At 47.1% G+C, this 20,449-nt stretch overlaps 1 protein-coding gene and 2 non-coding genes across 3 annotated transcripts; 2 read left to right on the top strand and 1 right to left on the bottom strand.

The window, feature by feature from the left end:
* Nucleotides 1–1,058: 1,058 nt before the first annotated feature.
* On the bottom strand, nt 1,059–8,630 carry ALOX5AP (arachidonate 5-lipoxygenase activating protein). Its single transcript, XM_064645485.1, has 5 exons — nt 8,497–8,630; nt 4,716–4,815; nt 3,322–3,392; nt 1,928–2,009; nt 1,059–1,333 (listed from the first exon to the last, which is right to left on the bottom strand). The coding sequence occupies exons 1-5, from the start codon at nt 8,564–8,566 to the stop codon at nt 1,171–1,173; spliced, it is 486 nt and encodes a 161-aa protein (XP_064501555.1). The 5' UTR covers nt 8,567–8,630; the 3' UTR covers nt 1,059–1,170.
* An 8,427-nt stretch (nt 8,631–17,057) lies between these two features.
* On the top strand, nt 17,058–17,131 carry TRNAN-GUU (transfer RNA asparagine (anticodon GUU)). Its single transcript has one exon. It is a non-coding gene; the product is annotated as a tRNA-Asn (tRNA).
* Nucleotides 17,132–17,382: 251 nt separating this feature from the next.
* TRNAV-AAC (transfer RNA valine (anticodon AAC)) lies at nt 17,383–17,455 on the top strand. The gene has a single exon. It is a non-coding gene; the product is annotated as a tRNA-Val (tRNA).
* The last annotated feature ends 2,994 nt before the right edge of the window (nt 17,456–20,449 follow it).

Raw genomic sequence — 20,449 nt, 5'->3', positions numbered from 1 at the left:
CAAAGGCAGGCAGCTTTCTGCATCTGCTTTTGTGAACAGCTCTGCAAACTCTCTTCTCACATAGCAAGGAGTCTCATTCCCTCCCGAAGGAGTCATAAAATACAGCTTTATCCATCCTGCACGCGGCAATCAGACAGGCTTAAGAGCTTAAGCACTTGTAGAGTAGCAATGTTTAAAAAGATGCACTGACCTGTTTGCCTACCTCATTCCGCATTGCTACTCAAACCACTCCTCAGTAAGGACTTTTGGGGCACATTGTTAATGATGAAGGCAGAACACTGAACTTGCTGATAGAGAGGGAGTTGTTAAGCTCAGGTTCTTTCCAGGAGGCTGTGCCCAGGGCAATTAGCAGCTCGCAAAAAGAGCCCAGAACTCCCCTTGCTTTGCTCACCAGTCAGCTGCTGAGCCACTAAGCGTGTGGATCATGCATCAGCCAAAGAAGATGGCAGTAAACAGATTTAGTCAGTTTAGGCTGTTTTATTAAACACAGACAATCAAAACAAACCCAGCCCTACCAGCAATACACCAGCTCCTCATTTATGCAAGACTCCTTTCCCCAGCACTGGGAGAACAAAAAGGCTGAAGTGTAAATGAGATCAGTGTGGTGAGTCTTACACATATGAATATTTATCAAGGAAGACCGGAGAGGGGCCAATTTGCCGACCTCCTGCAACAACAGGAGCTCTGTCATCGACAAGTGGGAGGGAAAGGGTAGGTGAAGAGGCTGGTCCATGCCTTTGTGCGGGCAGGGGTACACGAGATGCTGGCGAAGGTCTAAGCTTGTGTGTGAGGATAACTGTAGGAGTCATTGGTCAGGAAAGACACTGAGAGGATCCTGGGTTTTGGGACAAAAGCTCAGTACAACAAAGATATGAAGCAAGCATACAATGTCCCTTCCAGTCATGCAATCAGCTCGCAAGCTGCACTGTAGGGAACAAAACTCTAAAAATTAACACGAAGTTGTTACCATTCCTTGGGCATGCCAAGTGTTCACAATAAATCTTTTTCCTGAAGAAAAAAAGCAATGTTAAATCAAACTACAAAGACCATCAAGCACGAGATTTACAGCAATCTAACTGGGTTATGGGTTCATTTCTTAAACAGTTGAATTATGGCAGCTTCTGGGTATGGATATATTAAGTGTGCTGACCCCCTCAGTGCTGCAGGGACTTAGGGTATGAGCAGCAATGGAGAGATCGCGCTGGTTATCGTTTTAATGTGTATTTCAAAGTCACTTCCAAAAAAGAAGATGAGATAGTAGTTGAGTATTCCAGCCACAGACATGAGAAACAGGAACAAGATGATGCGCTTTCCAAACAAGTAACCAGGAGTGCTGAGGAAACAAAAATGGGGTAAAGCAATTCGTTAACGTGCGTCACCTCACATAACAACTCTCTGACTTTGGACTCTGCTGTTGAGACCAGCTGAAAGACCTCAGAGGCTGAGACAGAGGGGTCAAATTTCTGTTCTATCTCGCAAAAATATCATTTTCAGGATCCATTTGGGTCTGGATTTGGCCTCCTGTTCTCAGCGTAGGCTGCTGCTTAAAAAAGTCTCTATTCAGAGAAACTTGGATGTATTCTCAGGCATCAAAGGCTGTGGGACAACTTTATTCCACATGTGCATAATAGGTTTTATTAATATAAAATGACAATTTTGTGGAAATAGTGGCACAAACATGCAAATGTATGTTTGCAGAGGCTGTGAGCAGGAGCTGCAGCCCCCCGATCCTATTGCGATTGCATCTCCAATGTCTTCCACAGCTACTCCTATTCATCCAAAAAAGAGGGGCTTTCCTGTGGTACCCAATGCCAGCAGCTGTTGTAGGCAGCACCACAAGTCAGCATCTGTGTCTGTGGAAGTGGCAGCATCCAGCTGTGCTGCTGCCACATTCTGGGTTTTGTAAAATGGCTCCACAAGTCCTTACCTCTGAGTCCTCTCCCCGAGGTAGCCCACGAAGTACTTCTGCCTCACAAACAAGTACATCAGGCCAGCAAAGGCAGCAGGAGCTGGGTAAAGGGTAAAACAAGGTGTTACAAACACCGGCTCAGATCTCACTGTATCTACTGTTCTCATCTGCTGCCTGGGTTGGACTGGGAAATGGGAATCTGCAGTCTTGAGTTGTGGGACAAGCATTGGAACTGGGTTGGAGAACTCTGCATGGGAAACAGAGCACTTGTCCTGCCCTTGCTCCAGCTTTTCTGAAGACTTTGTGGGTGTCATCCTGCCCACAACTGTGCCCACTGCAGAGCACACACTTATCACTTTCATTCCAGTACCTAAAAAGAGCCTACAAGAAACCTGGAGAGTGACTTTTTACAAGGGCATGAAGTGATAGGACAAGGGGGAACGGTGTTAATCTGAAAGAAGGCAGGTTTAGATTATATATAAGGAAGAAGTTCTTCACTATGAGTGTGATGAGGCACTGGCACAGGTTTCACAGAGAGGTTGTGGACGCCTCATCCTTGGAAGTGTCCAAGGCCAGGCTGGATAGGGCTTTGAGCAACCTGGTCTAGTGGAATGTGTCCCTACCCCTGGCAAAGGAGCTGGAATGAGATGATCTTTAAGATCTTTTCCAACTCAAACTATTCAATGATTCTGTGAAACGCAGTGTGGGTTACACCAGGCTCACGAAAGAGAGTGCCAACTCAGGTGCTTTCCTCACCAGAAATAAAAGGCAACTGATAGATGCATTTCACTAGGAGCAGGTGGAGGACTATACTATGGCCCAATACTCATTTCTGAGCTCATAAAAAGGGGCTTTCCCCAGAATTCTACCTTTCTCCACAACTGCAGGTAAAAGCCCCTCTTCTCCTGGCCAGGAAACCTTTTTCTTTTCCAGAAAGAATAGCCATGGACCCCAGTCAAGTACTCAGCCTTAGGTAAACTCACATTATATTGAAGGGAACCATATTTAGAAATGCAGGCAAAGATTCCTGAGCTGCCCTCAGCAGTGGGGAGGGCTGGCAGTTCTGGCAATTTAATGAAATGAGCCCATTTTGAGTCCCAAAAGTGAATATTGTGGCATCCAGCAAACAAGTACTAAATCCTTTGTCCCAAACAAAGGGAACTGATCCATAATGCTGGTGGGGGAAGTGTCCCTGGCCTGGAATACCTTGAAACACGTCTGAGAACACAAATCTCTTGGCATAAGCCATGCCATGAGTGTGCTGCTACTCAAACAGCAGGACAGGAGGGTGAGACATGTTCCCCTGCTACTGGAGGGTTGGTCCCTGGAAGTGTAACTTCCAAAGCACTCACCATCTCTTCCTGAAAGCAGTGCAAGGTTGAAAGGACATACAAAATAGCTCCCAGTGTTACCTTGGCTGCAGAGAAGGCCAGCACACCAAAGCACAGCGAGAAACGTAGGGTACGCATGTCCGCAGTTCTGGCTAGAATGGAATTTATAGGAAAGGAATCAGAACAGGGAAACAGAAACAAAATCAGTGTGTTTCATGAGCAGAGAATGGCGTGGTATGAATTTGGGCTGCACTAATGCCATTGGGGGCAGTCTTTTACCCCAGAGCAGTGGGACGCCCCTAACCTGCCAGGAGCTGGCTGGTGTATTTGTGTCTGAACGTGGTGGCTTCCCTGTTTCCTCTCATAGATAATGGATGCCTTTGTCCTGCCTGATGAGGAAAAAAAACCATCTCATGCACATGTCTGGCGCCTATGAAAGCCACTTTCTCTCTAAGCTGTTTGGTCATGGCATATGTATAAGAAATGTTGTGTGCTTTATTGGCTTAAAATCCTTGTCATTGAGTCATGTTAGTCAAGCTACTGAATGAAACCTACAAAAATAGAATTGCACCACAGATAAGAGTGTCCCACAGAGTTAACACATGTCTTTGCAGGAGAAGAGGAATACTTTCCAGCTGCCTCCTTCAGCTGGGAATGCTTTCCGAGGGGGAAGCACTCTGCCCTTGGCAGAGGTCGGACACCTGTGAAGGGCAGCTCTTGGACATCTCATCCGATTTCAAGCTTGTTGACAGTACTTCAGAGGTAATAAAAAATATTTTATGTTCTTTTCTGATTCAGAATTAATTTTTCCTCTGGACTCTCTGAAGAGATCTCAAAGACAAGAGGTGTGAAGGTATACTGGAATGGGTTGACCAAGGAGGTGATAGATGCCCCATCCTTGGAAACATTCAGAAACATTCAAGTTCAGGTGGGACAGAACTCTAAACAACCATCAGTTGAAGATATTCCTGCTTATGGAAGGGTTGGACTAGATGAGCTTTAAATGTCCCTTCCAACCCAAAGTATTCTGTGATTCTATGTGGTAGAGAAGTGGAGAAGTGGAGATCTGTGTGCCAAGGGAAGTGCCAGGAACCAAAAGGTTTATACAAGCTTTGCCACCTACCTGCTCCTCAGCAAACTGGTGTCTCTTTGTTGGCTCTTTCCTTTTGAACCACAGTGCCCTTGGGACTCTGGCTGTGCTTGTCACACTTCCAGCACAGAAGGGTGAACTGGTTCCCAAATGAAGGGGCATGGTACTCGTAATGGCTGCAAGACCTATATAGATGCAGCACATGGAGTCCAGAAGGGTGCTGGGCTCACCCAGCAAACATATTGGAGAACCACGAGTCTGAACACTGTCACAACATGCACAGCAAAGGATTATGTACAAAGCCATCACCTGAGGGCATTTGAAACCCATCTCTGCCCCCCCTCACACTCTGCCCTCATTGTTCCTTGGGTCTTTGTCTACTCACTTGGCAGTGTAGACACGGTCGAAGCAGGATGATCCCTGCCGCTGGAACCCCTTGCTGTTGCAGTGTTTGCTTTCATGCTCCAGTTTGTAAGCAAAAAAAGCTGTTAAAAAACCACAAAGTATTCAATCTGAGATATAATTTGGAGGTACTACAGAAGCTGGGATTTGTGGGCTCATCTCTGTTCTCATGAGCATCTGGGCTGGACAGATGGCAGAAGAAAACATGGGTGCATGGAGGGGCAAGATGTGGCCAGCAAGCTTGCCCTGTCACCCAGAGGTTAATCAAACCCACTGTGCAACAGTGCCGTGCAACGCAACTTCAGGCATCTCCACATGTCCATATGTGACTGGTAGTAGGCTCTCTCACCTTTGTGCCCTGCTTCATTCCCACATTGCACTTCCAGCAGCCTGCACCTCTTCTGCAGAAGCACTGCCCTGACCTGGTCCTTTGAGCCCCCAGTGGGAAAAGAGCTTTCCAGTCAGAGCTGCCAACACCAAATCTTCCTTTCCAACAGAGCAGGGAGACAAGTAAGTCTATTTTCTTTTAGTGAAACCCATCTGCCAAACCACGGGCATCCTGCAGGGCTGGTTCTTTTCCCAGAAAGGCCCATTGAAAACCTAGTCCTGACAGCTGATCTGTATATGTCCATCTTGTGTGCATCCTCCTTTTAAGCAACAGCATTTTGTCAGACTGTTAGCTGCTGCACAAATGCAGCGCCTCAGGATAATGTATCCTGTGCTTGACAAACACGTTTTATCTGATGACACTAAACCAGAGATCGTCAATCATGTGTCTAAATACACCAGAGAAACCCTGGCAGGCTACAAGCTGCAAACATTGTGTTATCGTGCACCCCATCTCAGTGCATCCAAATTACTCTATGGCTTAGAATATTAGTCAAATATACACATAAAAGATAACCCATCAGGAATACATTATTATAACAATAGAAGCGTAAATAGATAAACTACAGGGTTTCATCCCTGCAATCTGAAGAGCTGCCCCTTTTTTTCCCCTCACTGGTGCTGTAAATAGGTCTTTTGTACTTCCATTGTCTTCACTAAAAGCTACTGAGTTTTTCACTTTCCAGTATTGTGTGATTCCCTGGGTACATACAGCCCTTCCCCAGAAAAACCCACAGTGCTTTAAACCAGCATCCCTACACTGAGCCAGGCTGCAGACCCCACTGCCTTCAGCATGGTGCACTGGCCACTCCTGGAGGACCCAGGACAGATACCATCCGGTGTCACAGCCAAGAGTTCCCAGCACCTCCATCCACCCACCAGCCCAGCCTTTGGCAAGAAGCTATTAACCTGCCTACAGTGACTAAGAGGACGTAAAATTGAAGAGGACTAAGTTGATCAGCATTTTTTTGTCCAGAGCAGAGCTGCAGTGACGGGAAACCACTTTTTGCAGGTCTGGGACTGTATGGGCTCACTTGCAGTACACATCCTCCTTTCCTTTTATCATGTGCGTGAAATCACTAGAAGACACCACAGCTTCCAAACAAGCCAAATAAGCTATTTATCTCTCTTTCCTCTGCTGTAGGTGCTGCCACAAATGTCAGCATGCTGCCACAGAGAGGCTTCACGATGCCCAGAGGCAACAGGGTGGTTTCACAAGCCAGCATGAGATGAGTGAATGGAGCATGAGCGAACGGAGCAAAACCGGAACAGAGAGGTTTAATTCAGCTTAGCTGTTCCAGGAGATGATGCCCTTAGGCTCCAGGGCTGCACAGACTGTCCAGAGCCTGAACTGTGGCAGTCCCACTCTGTTCAGTTTAATGTGCAAGAGTTCAGTGTAAGCCTGGTTGTCCGTGCCAACAGAAACCATGAGCTGAAGATCCAACCTAGCCAGTGCTGGCAAAAGTGCCCCTTCTTTCTCTCCACTTTGCTTCCTCTGTCCCAATCTCCTCAGCAATGACCACTGATTTTTATCCTGAAAGTTGCTGGATTGCAACATCTCTCTGACAAAAGGACAAAACTTAGAGCTGCATGTGTGACTCAGTGGTATCTGGCCACACGAGTCATTCCGTAGTATATGTAGATTTCCAACACGAACATCATGTAAACGTAAATGGACATCAGACAGGGGCAGCACCACCTCCATCTTTAGGAATAACAGCATTCACTCAAGATGTTCTCTAATCCTGCACCAGCAGAAAAGCATATAATCACAAATTTATGTGATACTGACTTCGTGTACTTAGAGACAGTCAAGCAGATGCCCAGGTGCTTTGCTGAATGAGAGCCACAACAGGAGCTCAGTATAACCGACAGGCCTTGACAAACATTTCTACTGCCTTAATTATTGTGTTCCTTGCAAGACTTCATATCAGTTCTGGTCTTTCTAGACAGAAAGCCTGGGAAGAGGAAATCAGATGATGTAAGGCCTGAAATCATGGTTTAGGGCTGTCTGACTCACATGCTTGGCACACTGAGTCTTCTGCCAAGTGTCCTTGTTCCCCTTTGTAGCAGTCGGGTCAACAATCTCACACACAGATTTCCATGAGATAAAAGTGCATGTCAGAATGGAAAGATGACAAGTTTCAAGTGAGAAGAAAAAGCCCTATATACAAAGTCATATGATTAAACAGCAAGAAGTGTATATTTGACACATTTTCTTAATTATGGTATGTGCTCTGATCTCAGCATGCCGTATTCTGGTGATGTCACACACTGCGCATTTACCCGAAAACAACATTGGGTTAAATGATGTGGTATTTAGTGCCTATGTTGAAACTAAACCAGTCTGCATCTCCTTTTTTTTTTTTTTTTTTTTGTTCTCTAGCAGCTGGGCTCCCACCACTTCCCCTCTCTGCAGCAGCCCAAGAATAGCCCATTTCCTAGGTCTGAATGTGGGACCGAATGTGGAGTTTGTGCTCAGTGGGAATCTCCCACTCATAACAAGAAGCCTTCACTAAAGATTTCTGGAATTTTCATCAGCCCCCCATCCCACTGCTGACTCTCCTTGAATTTGGGCAAACTCAGTGCAGCTGGGACAAAACTCATTCCTTTCTTTGTATTCTGGCCAGAATTTCCTGCTAAAATGATTAAGTATTTGTAAAAGATGATGATCACATTAAAATCAAATTTGCACAGGAGAGAAACTTGATTTATTTAAAAAATCCCAAAGAATAGTAGTGATTATAGGAAGTCTGAATAAGTGCTAGAAAAGGAAATTTCACCATCACAGGAAATGTGCAGTGTTCTTGGGAAGACAGTTAATTGATATTACTTATACTGTAGGACTTGGAGATGCAGGAAAGCAGGAGAGCTATCTGCCCACAAATAACCCACACAGACTCCTCTGATGAGGCAGTGAAGTTCTCTCCCCTTCACCCAGCTCCATGCAAAGGTCTGACCCATTGCACCCCCCTGGGGACTCAGTCCCTGCCCACGGCAGCAGCTGCATGACAGCAGCCCTGGCTGACCACAGTAGGGACCTAGGCCAGGAAAAGAGGTCTCAGTCACCAATTCAAAATGCATATTGCCACAGGGTATCCCAGCATATTAGTCCTTTCACTAGCTGATATATGTATAAAAAACGAACTCTAGAATATCACAGAGTAGGATCATGCAACTGCCAGGATACTGCCACAATGGCACGAAAAATGCTATGCTTCGAAGACCATTTCTGAAGCCAAAGCCATGCCTAAGCACTAATCATACATGCACTTATAAGCAGAGTTTATCTATCCAAAGATCAGCTCGGTATACATCATCCTGAACTTTCCTCAGCTCCCTTTCAGACCTTAAATAAATGCTTTTTTTTGTCTTACCGTTCTGGACAACAGTTAGCAAGGTAACAATGGCAAGCAGGACAATGCTTCCCAGGGTCTCCTGGTCCATTTTGTGAGTGGGATGTCAGGGTGGATGGTGCAGCCTCGGCGGTAGCTCAGCTCTACAAGCACAGAAGGAGGAAGTGAAGGTCTTATCTTGAATCATGAAACACTTCCTATGGCTTCACAGGAGAGTGGCAGCACCCTGAGCTCTGGTGCACGTCAGACCAACAAGTGCAGGCTCGCTCAGTCATCGTATACAAATGAAGCCCAGAGAAACAAGAGATTATATGTCTGTGATCTAAGAAGATATACAATGTGGAAAGGTATCTATTGCCCTTCCTACACAAGAGCAAAATAGCAACCTTGATATCTGAAGTATGTTTGAACATTTGGCTACCTGTGTGGAACAGCAGAAGGTTGGAATAAACCAGCCAGGCTATCACAGCATGGTGAGCAAGAGTCTGACCACCCCATGAATAGCTGGGAGGAGAAATAATGTAGGTGAGTCTCAGTAACACTGTTGCTCTCAGGGAGGTGCCCTCCCTGGTCACATCTCCATCAGCCTCACCAGTGAGGAGACTCCAGTTCTCCAAGTCACAAGCAAAAGCTCCTGATCCACCCGGCGTATTAGATGGCAGTACATTAATGTTGCGAGCATTGCAGGTGAGCACAAAAATACATCTTTCATTACCAGGCGCGGATCCAATGTCCTTCCCTCTACAAATAACTCCCTGGAAGTCAGTGACAGCTACAAGCACTTGGTATTTTACAGGCTCAGACTTCACAGTTGTACCCCAGTTTTAGTACTTGAAGCCCAATATGGCTGAATACAATTGCTGCAGCATGTTCACGGCTTGACTCTGACCCCCCGATGAAGATGGTAGAGAAGCACGGACTGTGGTGTTGAAAGTGTGGTGGGTTGACCTTGGCTGAACACTGGGTGCCCACCAAAGTCACTCTCTCCTCTCCTCAGTGGGACAGGGGAGAGAAAATATAACAAAAGGCTCATGGGTTGAAATAAGAACAGGGAGAGATCATTCCCCCGTTACTGTCATGGGCAAAACAGACTCAACTTGGGGAAATTTATTGAATTTATTGCCAATGAAATAAGAGTAGGATGATGAGAAGTAAAACTATATCTTTGTATGCCTTTACTCCCACCTGCCTTCTCCCCATGTTTAACTTAATTTGCAATTTCTCTCCCTCCTTCCCCAGCAGCACAGGTAAATGAGGAACAGGGCTTACAGTCAGCTCATCACACATTGTCTCTGCCACACCTTCCTCTTCAGAGGCAAGACTCCTCACACTCTTCCACTGCTCCAGCATGTGGTCCCTCCCACAGGAGACAGTCCTCCATGAACTAATCTAACAAGAATCCTTTCCAGGGGCTGCAGTTCTTCATGAACTTCTCCAGCATGGGTCTCCCATGGGGTCACAGGTCCTGCCAGCAAACCTGCTCCATTGTGGGCTCCTCTCTCCACAGGTCCACAGGTCCTGCCAGGATCCTGCTTCAGTTCGGGCTTCCCATGGAGTCACAGCCTCCTTTGGGCATCCACCTGCTCTGGCACCTTGAGCATCTCCTCCCACTCCTTCTCCACTGACCTTGGTGTCTGCAGAGCTGTTGCTCTCACATAGTCTCGCTCCTCCCTCCAGCTGCAATTTTCTTCTGTGCAATGACTTTTCCCCCTTCTTAAATCTTATCCCAGAGGTGCTACCATTATTGCTGATGGACTTGGCTTTGACCAGCGGTGAGTCTGCTTGGAGCCAACTGGCATTAGCTCTGTTGGACACAGGGGAAGCTTCTGACAGATTCTCACAGAAGCCACCCCTGTAGCCCTCCGCTACCAACACCTTGCCAAGCAAACTAAATACAGACAGCTGCAGAAAGTTCCACAGTTTCTGTCAGATTGCTGGAAAGCATCCTCATCCAAAATGCACATCACTTGATGACCCTAACTACTCTGTTCCCTTTTGCCCATATTCTGATTGAGAAAAGTCTCATGAAAAAATGCTTACCTTTAGTAGGAATTTAACATTAATGAAAAGTAATATTTCCACTGGACTTAGCCCTGTACAACTTTCGCCCCATCTCTCTGTCTGTCTCTACTCCACTCCACTGTGTGCTACTCAAGAGGTCTGAGTGCTGCCTAGCATCCAAACTGTGGCCAGGCAGCTGGTTACCTCTCTTTGGATGGGACACAGCCAGGTAGGAGTTCCCAGCAGGAGCCAAGCTGCAAAATCCATCTTGTTCAATGGGGATACATTTACTTACAATGGTGCTTTTATCCAGTCTCTGTATCATGCAAATTTATAATCTGTACTATTAGATATGGAAAACTCTCAGGTACTTTGAGTACAAGCAAATACACAGAAATTAACTGGCTGACAGGTAGGTGATTAACACTGTGATCTGTGACCTACTGTTATCCTAATAGGAAAAGGCTGTCTTTTTGGGACACCTTCCCTACAGTCCACACAGACATGACTGTGTGAGAGGCAAGGCCATAATGATAATCTATGTTTAGATTTGGCCTGTGATATTTTCTTCAGATTTTTAACTCTTGGCAAATTTACTTTAGGAAAAAACCCAAATCCAAGAACAAAAAGAGAAACACAATAGGTCTTTGAGAATGCTTTTATTCAGGCTGAAGTTCTCTTTTCCCCCAGAAAATTATCTTTTCTTATTGAACATCAAAGTTTATATTTGTGGTCTACTGAGCACTGGATTGTAGCTGGTATTTAGGGATGATATTTAATGCTAAGCATCTACTGATCTTCTGAGAAGAAAAACCCATCAACTAAAAGAGTTTATGGAATTAAGTCAAAAGAGGAATATTGTCTAAGCAGAGATCAATGTTATGACTGTGAAGAAAGGAACGGGGTGGGGGGAAGGTGTCATGGTGGGAGGAGGGAGCTGCAAACAGAAGAGGGTGAAGGGAATAGCACAGGTCCTCAGGGCATCTGTGACAGGACAACTTCCAGTCATACTTCCACAGCAGGCACTGAGCTTTCTCTTTCTTCTGCCTGTTTTATGCTGGTGCAAACCTACCAGGCAGCTTGCAGATTGCTTTTGATTTACAAGTGGCAGTACAAGCACATGAGCCTGCTCCAACTTGCCAAGAAAACACACACGCTTCCCCACTATCAAAGACTTCCCAAAGGTGGCTTCTATTCAGCAGAAGTGTCATGTAAAAGGGGGTAGGAATCATGCTGGTGAGCTATGAAGTTGCCATAATGCCAAAAAACACACAACATATCATGTATTTATGCCAGCAGCCTTTCCAGCTGGCTGACCCAAATTCCCAGCCCTCACCCTGTGGGATGGCCAGGTAGCAAGAGCTGAGCTGTCCACTGGTACCTCTCATCACAGGATGCTTTGGCATTTTGGTGCTTGGCATTCATGGCACTTTGCTGGAAATGCAGCCTGTTACCTCCTCTCGACAAGGTGTGCTCCAAAGCCATCCCGTGTGTATGCATGGAGGAAAACAGCATTTCACAGTCCTTCCTGCAATAAGAAAACCTATGACATCAATTCCAGGGCTTGCTAAGGTGATTTCTATGTGTGCAGGGAAAAAAAATCTTTGCCAACAAGAAAGTGTTTGGTATGGCTGCCTTAAAATATGAACTGCAAGGGTTTGGTTTTGTTGTTGTTGTTGTTGTTGTTGTTGTTGTTTTTTAAGAGCAACACCACTCTGAGGGCTCTGCTTGAGGAAAAGCTAAGGAAATCAAGATGGTATGAGAGATGTCAAAGAAGTCCTGTCCCTTTACCATGTCAAGTCTGTTGTATAGTCAGGCAGAGCAGAAACCCCTTGTGGGGAGGAATTTTACTTTTTCATACCCCTAGCACTGGAATAGCTGCAGGATAGAAGGAGATTCTGGCAACTTTATTCCAATTTGGGGAATTGCCTTGGTGAGGGAGAGCTAAGATGGGGCTAAAATGACTCTACAAACAGCTTCTGCACATTAAATTGTTCCTTCTCCCTGAGACCTTAATATACACACAGGATCACTGTCTGGTTCAAGCAAAGCTGACACCACTGAAAACCCTGTCCAGCAGGGAAAAAGATCAGTGCAAACCCCTCCATCTTATTTCAGTTGGCCATTTGAAATAGGGAATTTTCTCAAGTAGGCAAAAATAAAAACAGGGGAGGGGGGAGGGATATGCACCTTGGGGAACAGTACTTGCACCCTCTACATCCCCCAGCTGTGGGTGGACCTCTTCAGGCACAGGTAACTCTGTGCTTCAGCAGCTGCTGTCAGACCCCAGCCCTTTTGCTTGCTGCATTGCTGTTTGACATCCACATCGTCCTGTCTGAGGAAGATAACCTTGACACAGCAAGCCATGAAGCTCACGAAAATGTGCAAAGCCAGCGAGCTTTTCCAGTTGCGCTGTGAGGCTTCCAGCACATTAATCTCCTCCTCTGAAACCTTGAACAGCCAGTCAAAATAATCCTTTTGTAGAATTGCTTTCATAGTGAAGAGGAAAGGACTGGGAACACAGATCTATAAATATCTTTTGGGTTGTTCATCTCTTCTCTACTCTCATGCACTCTGATCAGCACTCAGCTGCAAGGACTCTAATGAAAGTGTGTCTCTGGATAAAATAAAACTGCTCATATGAAACTCCTCTGTATAAATGCCAGGTGATACACAGCCATCATGCTTTATCATAAATGCAACAGGACACAAAGCCCCTCAGACTGGCTGGTTAATATTAGCACTGTGCTTTGCAAACTTAAAGTTTGCACCACAGCACCATCAAATATAGTACATACACACACGTGACCTGCTGTCACTTAGTCTTCTTCAGCATCGCATCCTTGCTGAAGCCTGACAAAACTCCAACGGAGCGCATGAACAGAGCTGGAAATGTGAAGTGCAACATGAAGAAAGGGGCAATGCTGCAGTTTTTAAAATGCTGTCTTCATTGTGCACAGCTGAGAAAATGACAGTGTGGGAGCAGCCAGAGCACCACCTCGGAAACCCCTCCTTCTCTATATTTTCCAGGCTTTTTCCTTTCACTTGCTGTCTTCATACTCGATTTGTACAAATTCAGCTCGAAACACAGAGCTGGAAGACAGAGCCTGTAGTCCCTCTGGGCCCTCTGGCACAGCCTCCTCCTCCTCACCCTCTGTGTCTCATTGTTGTGGTTTAACCCCAGTCAGCAACTCAGCCCCATGCAGCCACTTGCTCACTCCCCACCACAGGGATGGGGGAAGAGAATCAGAAGCGTAAAAGTGAGACAAAGGAAAGCAAAAGCCACGCATGCAAGCAAAGCAAAACCAGGAATTCATTCACTGTTTCCCACAGGCAGGCATTCAGCCATTTCCAGGAAAGCCAGGTTCTATCATGCATAATGGTAATTTAGGAAGACAAATGCCGTCACTTCAAATATTGCCCCCTTCCTTCTTCTTCCCCCAGCTTTATATGCTGAGCATGACGCCACATGGTATGGCATAACCCTTTGATCAGCTGGGGTCAGGTGTCCCGGCTGTGTCCTCTCCTAACTTCTTGTGCACTCCCAACCCACTTTTTGGCAGGGTGATGTGAGAGGTAGAAAAAGCCCCAAGTCTGTGTAAGCACTGCTCAGCAGTAACTAAAACATCCCTTTGTGATCAACATTGTTTCCAGCACAAATCCAAAACACAGCCCCATATCAGCTACTGTGAAGAAAACTAGCTCTGCCCAAAACCAGCACATTCACACCCTGCTCTTGTCTTCCTGTTTGCATGAGCGCTGCACTGCTGACTGACATCCCTGTGGCTGCGCTTCACGCCTGGGGTTCCCTTCCTCAGTGCTCCTGCCTCACCAGTGAGCCCCGTGCAGTGGGGGGTCTGTGCACCAGGCTCGTCTTCCCCAGTGCAAGTAGTTGGGTTTGTTTATCTTTATTAAATCTCAGTGGGTTGAGCCTGGAGAGTTGCTGCAATGTAGCGAGACCAGTTTGAATCCGAGCCCCTCCAACAGAATGCTGGAAAGCCACCTCCAACACGGGCACAGCTGTGGGTTTGGTATTTTCTCAGCTAGCAAGAGACTGAATTGAGCAGAGTCAGGACAGGCCCTTCTGAGGCCTCTAAGGCAAAGCCCCCTGATTTTCCAGGAAGCTATGGATTAGTGGGATTTGAACAGTGCCCAATGAGTGGCAAAAACACTTCACATGGACGTTCTCTCTGTTGTCTTTCCCTCCCTTGCTCCCAAAAAGCAGCTTCTTAGCAGCCATTGTGATACCAGACAGCCCTGACAACCACCCACCCTGTCACAGGAGGAAATTCACAGAATCACAGAAGGGCTAAGGTTGGAAAGAATTTCTGGTCCAACTGCTTGCTCAAGCAGGGCCACCTAGAACAGGCTGTCCAGGATCATGTCCAGTGAGCTTTTGAATATCTCCAAGGAAGAAGGCTCCACAACCTTTCTGGACAACCTGTGCCTGTGCTTTATCACGCTCACAGTGAAAAAGGGTTCCCTGATGTCCAGAGGGAATCTCCTGTGTGTCAGTTTGTACTCATTGCTTCTGTCCTGTGACTAAGTACCACTGAGAAGAGCCTGACTGCATCCTCTTTGCACTCTCCCTTATAAATGCTGATGAGGTCCCCCTGAGCCTTCTCCAGGCTGAACAGTCCCAGTTTCTTCATAGGAGAGATGCGCCAGTCCCTTAATCATCTTTGTAGCCCTCTGCTGTACTCTCCAGTATGTCCCTGTCTCCCATGTACTGAGGAGGTCAGAACTGGGCACAATACTACAGATGTGGCCTCACCAGTGGAGAGGGGCAGGATCACCTCTCTCCACCTGCTGGTAATCCTTTGTCTCGTGTTCCAGGGTACCATTTGTCTTCTTGGGCACAAAGGCCTATTGATGGCTCATGTTCAACCTGATGTCCATCAGGACTCCCAAATTTCTTTCTGCCAAGTTGATTTCCAGCTGGGTGCCCCTAGCATGTACTGGTGCATGTGTTTTGGGGTTTTTTTTGTCCACAGCTCCAGGACTTTGCAATTCTCCTTGTTGAGATTCATTAGGTACCTGTCACCCTATTCCTCCAACCTGTTCAAGGTCCCTCTGGATAGCAGTATCACTCTCTGGTCTATCAGCCACTGCTCTGAGTTTGGTGCTGTCTGCAAACTTGTTGAGGTTACACTTTGCCCCATCATCCAGATCGTTAATGGAATGTCGAGCAGTATTGACCTTTGAGGTACACTGCTAGTTACTGGCCTCCAACTAGATCATCCCACTCGTCACCACTCTCTGTTCAGCCACTTTTCAATCCACCTCACCATCTTTTTGTCCAACCCACACATCAACAGCTTCTCTGTGATGATCTCACAGGAGACAGTGTCAAAAGGTCCCACTGAAGTCCAGGCAGACAATATCCACTATCCTCCCCTCATCTACCAGGCCAATCACTTCATCATGGAAGTCTATCAAGTTGGTCAAGGATGACTTCCCCTTGTTTGAGCCATACTGAGCACTACTGATGATTTCTCTGTCTTTGATGTGCCTGAAGATGGTTTCCAGGATTAGATGACCCATCACCTTCCCGGGGATCCAGGTGTAGCTGACCAGCCTGTATCCTCCAGGTTTCCTTCTTGCCCCTCTTGTAGATGGGGGTGACGTGTGCTTTCCTCCAGTGCTTGGGCACTTCCCCTAGTTGCCATGATTGATCAAAGCTGATGGAGAGTGAGCTTACAATGGACCTGCCATTATCCTCAGCACCTGTGATATGTTTCATCAGGACCAATGGACCAATGGACCAATGTACATGCAGGTTGCTTAAATATTTCCTGACCTGAGCCTCATCCCCCTAGGGTACATCCTCATTGTTGATTTGGTTTTCACAATCATATTTGCTGCCATTATCACCTTATTACCTTTTGGGTGACTGCAAATTGATTAATAATTCATTTTTAGAGCTGAGGCGAGGCTGCCTGGGCAGAAGATTCCCAGATCTTCCTCTCTGCTCCCCTTTGAGAAGTCTCTTTTGCCCTGTCTCATTTCTATCAGTGTACCCACATTCCTTAAGCTCATGCAAATAATTATCAACAGTCTTTGAATACTGTGAGGTTAATTTTTTTCTTCCGTTCTTCAAGTCTGTCATCACAACCAGTCATTTTGGTACTGAAAATATCAGAAGGAAAGATGTTGGATACTTTGGCCATGTATTGAGTAACAGGCAGATGCTAATTTTTGCCTTCCTCGTCCTTGGCACGTACTGTCGGAGCTTTCACTTGCTGTCTGGTCTGTCTCAGAGAGCAGCTTTCAGGCTCCCATCCGCAGCTGTCCCACCAGCAGCCAGAACTGTAACCACTAATTTTTTCTCCTTGTCCACTGTTTCCCAATCCTTTGCTCCTATGGGAAAATCCACCAAAAACAACAGAGTAAAAAGGATTAAAAAAAAAGAAAAAAAAGGACTGTTCTTTAGATTAAAAAAGCAAACAGACACCAAAGCCCAACCCACCCACGCCCAGCCTCCCAAAGCGGAGAGAGAAGCCGCGAGAGAACCAGGCGCACGGCCCGCCCCCGGTTGTCTCGAGAATCAGGTGCGGCTCGGCAGCCCCGTCACCCAGCGCGTCTCTGTGGCGCAATCGGTTAGCGCGTTCGGCTGTTAACCGAAAGGTTGGTGGTTCGAGCCCACCCAGGGACGGGGCGCGACCCTTTTGCTGTGCGTGCGTGTCTTTTTCGTTCCCTCCTGCAGGAGCGCTTTCGCGGCGGCTGGATCCACCCCGCGCCGCCTTTATACCACTCCCAGCCCGACACCCGCGTTCAGCCCCAGGACCTTGCCCTTCCTGCCCCCCCGAGAGGAGTTTCTTCCATAGCGTATGTCGACAGTCGGGGTTCAGGGTGCTCCGTGTAATCCCTCAAGGGGGGCCGCAGAAAATACCACCGCCATCGGAAGTTTCCGTAGTGTAGTGGTTATCACGTTCGCCTAACACGCGAAAGGTCCCCGGTTCGAAACCGGGCGGAAACACCATTTTTTTTTTCTTTTCCCTACCCTTCCCGTGTCAGTGCGGACGTCGTTTTTCCTGGCTCCTCCTTTCCAGCGGGCTAGCGGCCGCGTGCGGTACAAGCCCCGTGGGGAGCTTCCGAGTGGGAGAGGGCAAGGGGCCTCCTGAGCTGCAGCGGAGCCGGGAGGGAGGAGCAAGGGCAGGGCTCGGGCTGTGTGCTGAAGCCCTGCTTCATTCCCATGCGCGAGCTTCCCCTCGGCAAACGCAGTTTCCCTGGAAGGATGGAAATGAGGAGGGGAAACGAATCTCAGCTGAAGTGGTCTGAATATTATCAGAAAACTTGGGACAAAATCTACAAGCCCCTGCCTTGGGCATTACTGAAGCCGCTTTAGATAGTCATTTACATTGACAAGAGTAATATAGACCCATGTCCGGGGAGAAGCATCTCTTGAGGGTTTTTTCAGCCTCTCTGTTGAAAACGTAAGCTTTCAGGAAAGAAGGCATCCAGCCCCTTACTTCTTTACACTCCTTTCCCAGCGTTTTCTCTCCTTCATGAGCCCCATGGCTCCACCGTGCTCTGCACTGTTCAGCTTCAGCATCTTCCTCACAAACAACTACACTGTGTTTGTGCACAGCAGTGCAAAACTAAGCACGCTGCAAAATTCCTCAGCCTGGTAACCCCATTAACCTTATTTTCTCTCTTGCCCTGTCCGCACATTGTCTTAGATCTATACTTAGACTGTAAGTTCTTCCACTCCAAGACCGAATCCTGGCAGACTTCAAAGCAGAGCACACACTTAAGAGCTGCATGAACTGCTTGAAAGGTAACGTGCTTGGCTCTGAGCATGAAGGGGCTCACATCAGGCAGAGCAGCTGTTCAGCTTTGCAAAAGGAACAGAGACAGGACACAATTGCTCTCATAGGTACATTGTCAGGAAGGGAATAATTATTTAAAGTAAAAACCAGTGCTGGAAGAAAAATAAATGGCAATACCCAGCCACGAAAAACAGATTTGTAATCAGCACCGCAGTGGATTTCTAGAACGTTGCTCTAGCAGGTCATACAGCTAAAAACCCATCCAGGCAGCTCCTATGCATATCTGCTCATTTGTTGTAGGCAGGATGTGAAAAGGCAGCCCTTTTTTCCCCACCCTGTACTCTGTGATTGAATGTATCACCAAGTAGTAAGATGTTAATCAGAGTGCTATCTCCCCAGAGCTGATTCTGAACTGTAAGTGCCATGACTGTGCCTTTCCCAAATCAGAAGACACAGATTGACAAGGCTCTACAGATGCATCTGGACAGGCTGGATTGATGGGCTGAGGCCAACTGAATGAGGTTCAATAAGGCAAAGTGCCAGGTCCTGCACTTGGGTTACAACAATCCCATGCAGCACTGCAGGCTTGGAGAAGATTGCCTGGAAAGCTGCCTGGAGGAAAAGAACCTGGAGGTGCTGACTGACAGTAGCTGAACATGAGCCAGCAGTGCGTCCGGGTGGCCACGGCCAACGGCATCCTGGCCTGCATCAGCAAGTGTGGCCAGCAGGACCAGGGCAGTGATCGTCCCTCCCTGTACTCTGCCCTGGTGAGGCTGCATCTGGAATACCATGTCTAGTTTTGGGCCCCATACTACAGAAAAGACATTGAGATGCTGGAGCATGTCCAGAGAAGGGCCACAGAGCTGGGGAAGAGTCTGGAGCACAAGCCTGATGAGGAGTGACTGAGGGAGCTGGGGTTGTTTAGCCTGAAGGAGGCCTGGGGTGGGGGGTAACCTGATTGCTCTCTACAACTACCTGGAAGGTGAGTGTAGCCAAGTGGGAGTTGGCCTCTTCTCACAGGTAGTAAGTGACAGGATGAGAGAAAATGGCCTCAAGCTGCATCAGGGGAGGTGTAGATTAGATATTAGGAAAAATCTCTTCACCGAAGAGGTCGTCAAGCACTGGAACAGGCTGCCAAGGGAAGTGGTGGAGTCACTGTCCCTGGGAGTGTTCAAAAAACGTGTAGATGTGGCACTTGGAGATATGGTTTAGTGCTGAAGATGGCAGCGCTCAAAGCCATTAGACTTTTGGAACTTTACCCTAGCACACTGATGAAACCACCATAATGCAGTTGGTAACTTCTGATTGTTAAACTCTGCTTGCTCTCTGCCCACTTAGCGTATTTCTAACTGACAAAAAACTACTACAATACTTTGTATTCTCTTCATGGCAAGTAAAAAGCTGTATTTTAAAACTAGTCTCAATATAAATGTCCAGTACCCACCAAATTCCAAACAGTTTCTTTGGTCATGGGGTTGTCATTCAATCTCAGCTGAATTCTCACCTGCACAGGCAAGTGAGAGGCAGTAAAACATTTATGGAAACAAACAAATCTACACGGTATCATTTTTAGTTTAAAAAAGGCAACCAGGAACATGCAGCACTAACAGATTTATTTTCATACCTACTTTAATCTCAAGTGCTATTTATTTGCTCTCGGAGCTTCTATATATATGTGTACCCACACTGAATCCCAGGCAGTTGCAGACCGAGGTGTCCCTAAGTCAGTCTGCAGCGGAGCTGCCAGTGGTGACCAGAGGTCCTTGCTTCGGTCTAGGTGTATCTTCACAGCAGGTGTGCCCCCATAGCCCCCCTCCTCTGCTATTAACCTAATTATAATCCTTACCACCAGGACTTTTTCATCCTCTATCAGGGTGTCTTCCTCCTGTTGCCCTATGCATTCTGCATTGCCAACCCCAGGCTTGCTGCTTTACTCACCCCTGGGTCTGTGTCATGTCCTGAGCCAGGGGTGAAGGAGCTCCCACTGCACAGCTGCAGGTCACTGCAACCCAGTCAGTCCCTGATGGTACCAACACTTGAAGGCAGCTCCCCACAGCTCCAGGACAAGCAGTCGGGGATGGGAAAGATGCTCCCTTTTAGTGGTTTGCATACATACATATACATACACACACCCACACACACACACCCACACCCACCCACCACTGGCTGGAAAACTCCACACGGAAATGCTATGACCTTCC

This window comes from Pseudopipra pipra, chromosome 2, assembly GCF_036250125.1.
Source record: "Pseudopipra pipra isolate bDixPip1 chromosome 2, bDixPip1.hap1, whole genome shotgun sequence".
NCBI lineage: Eukaryota > Metazoa > Chordata > Aves > Passeriformes > Pipridae > Pseudopipra > Pseudopipra pipra.
This window is presented reverse-complemented; position numbering and strand designations above follow the sequence as displayed.

Excerpts from the sequence above, each read along its gene's own strand:
- ALOX5AP (XM_064645485.1), bottom strand. The coding sequence starts at position 8,566 with ATGGACCAGGAGACCCTGGGAAGCATTGTCCTGCTTGCCATTGTTACC. Across the intron at positions 4,816-8,496 it reads GCTAACTGTTGTCCAGAACG|CTTTTTTTGCTTACAAACTG; the intron begins GTAAGACAAAAA and ends GTTTTTTAACAG. Across the intron at positions 1,334-1,927 it reads CTCGGGGAGAGGACTCAGAG|CACTCCTGGTTACTTGTTTG; the intron begins GTAAGGACTTGT and ends TTGTTTCCTCAG.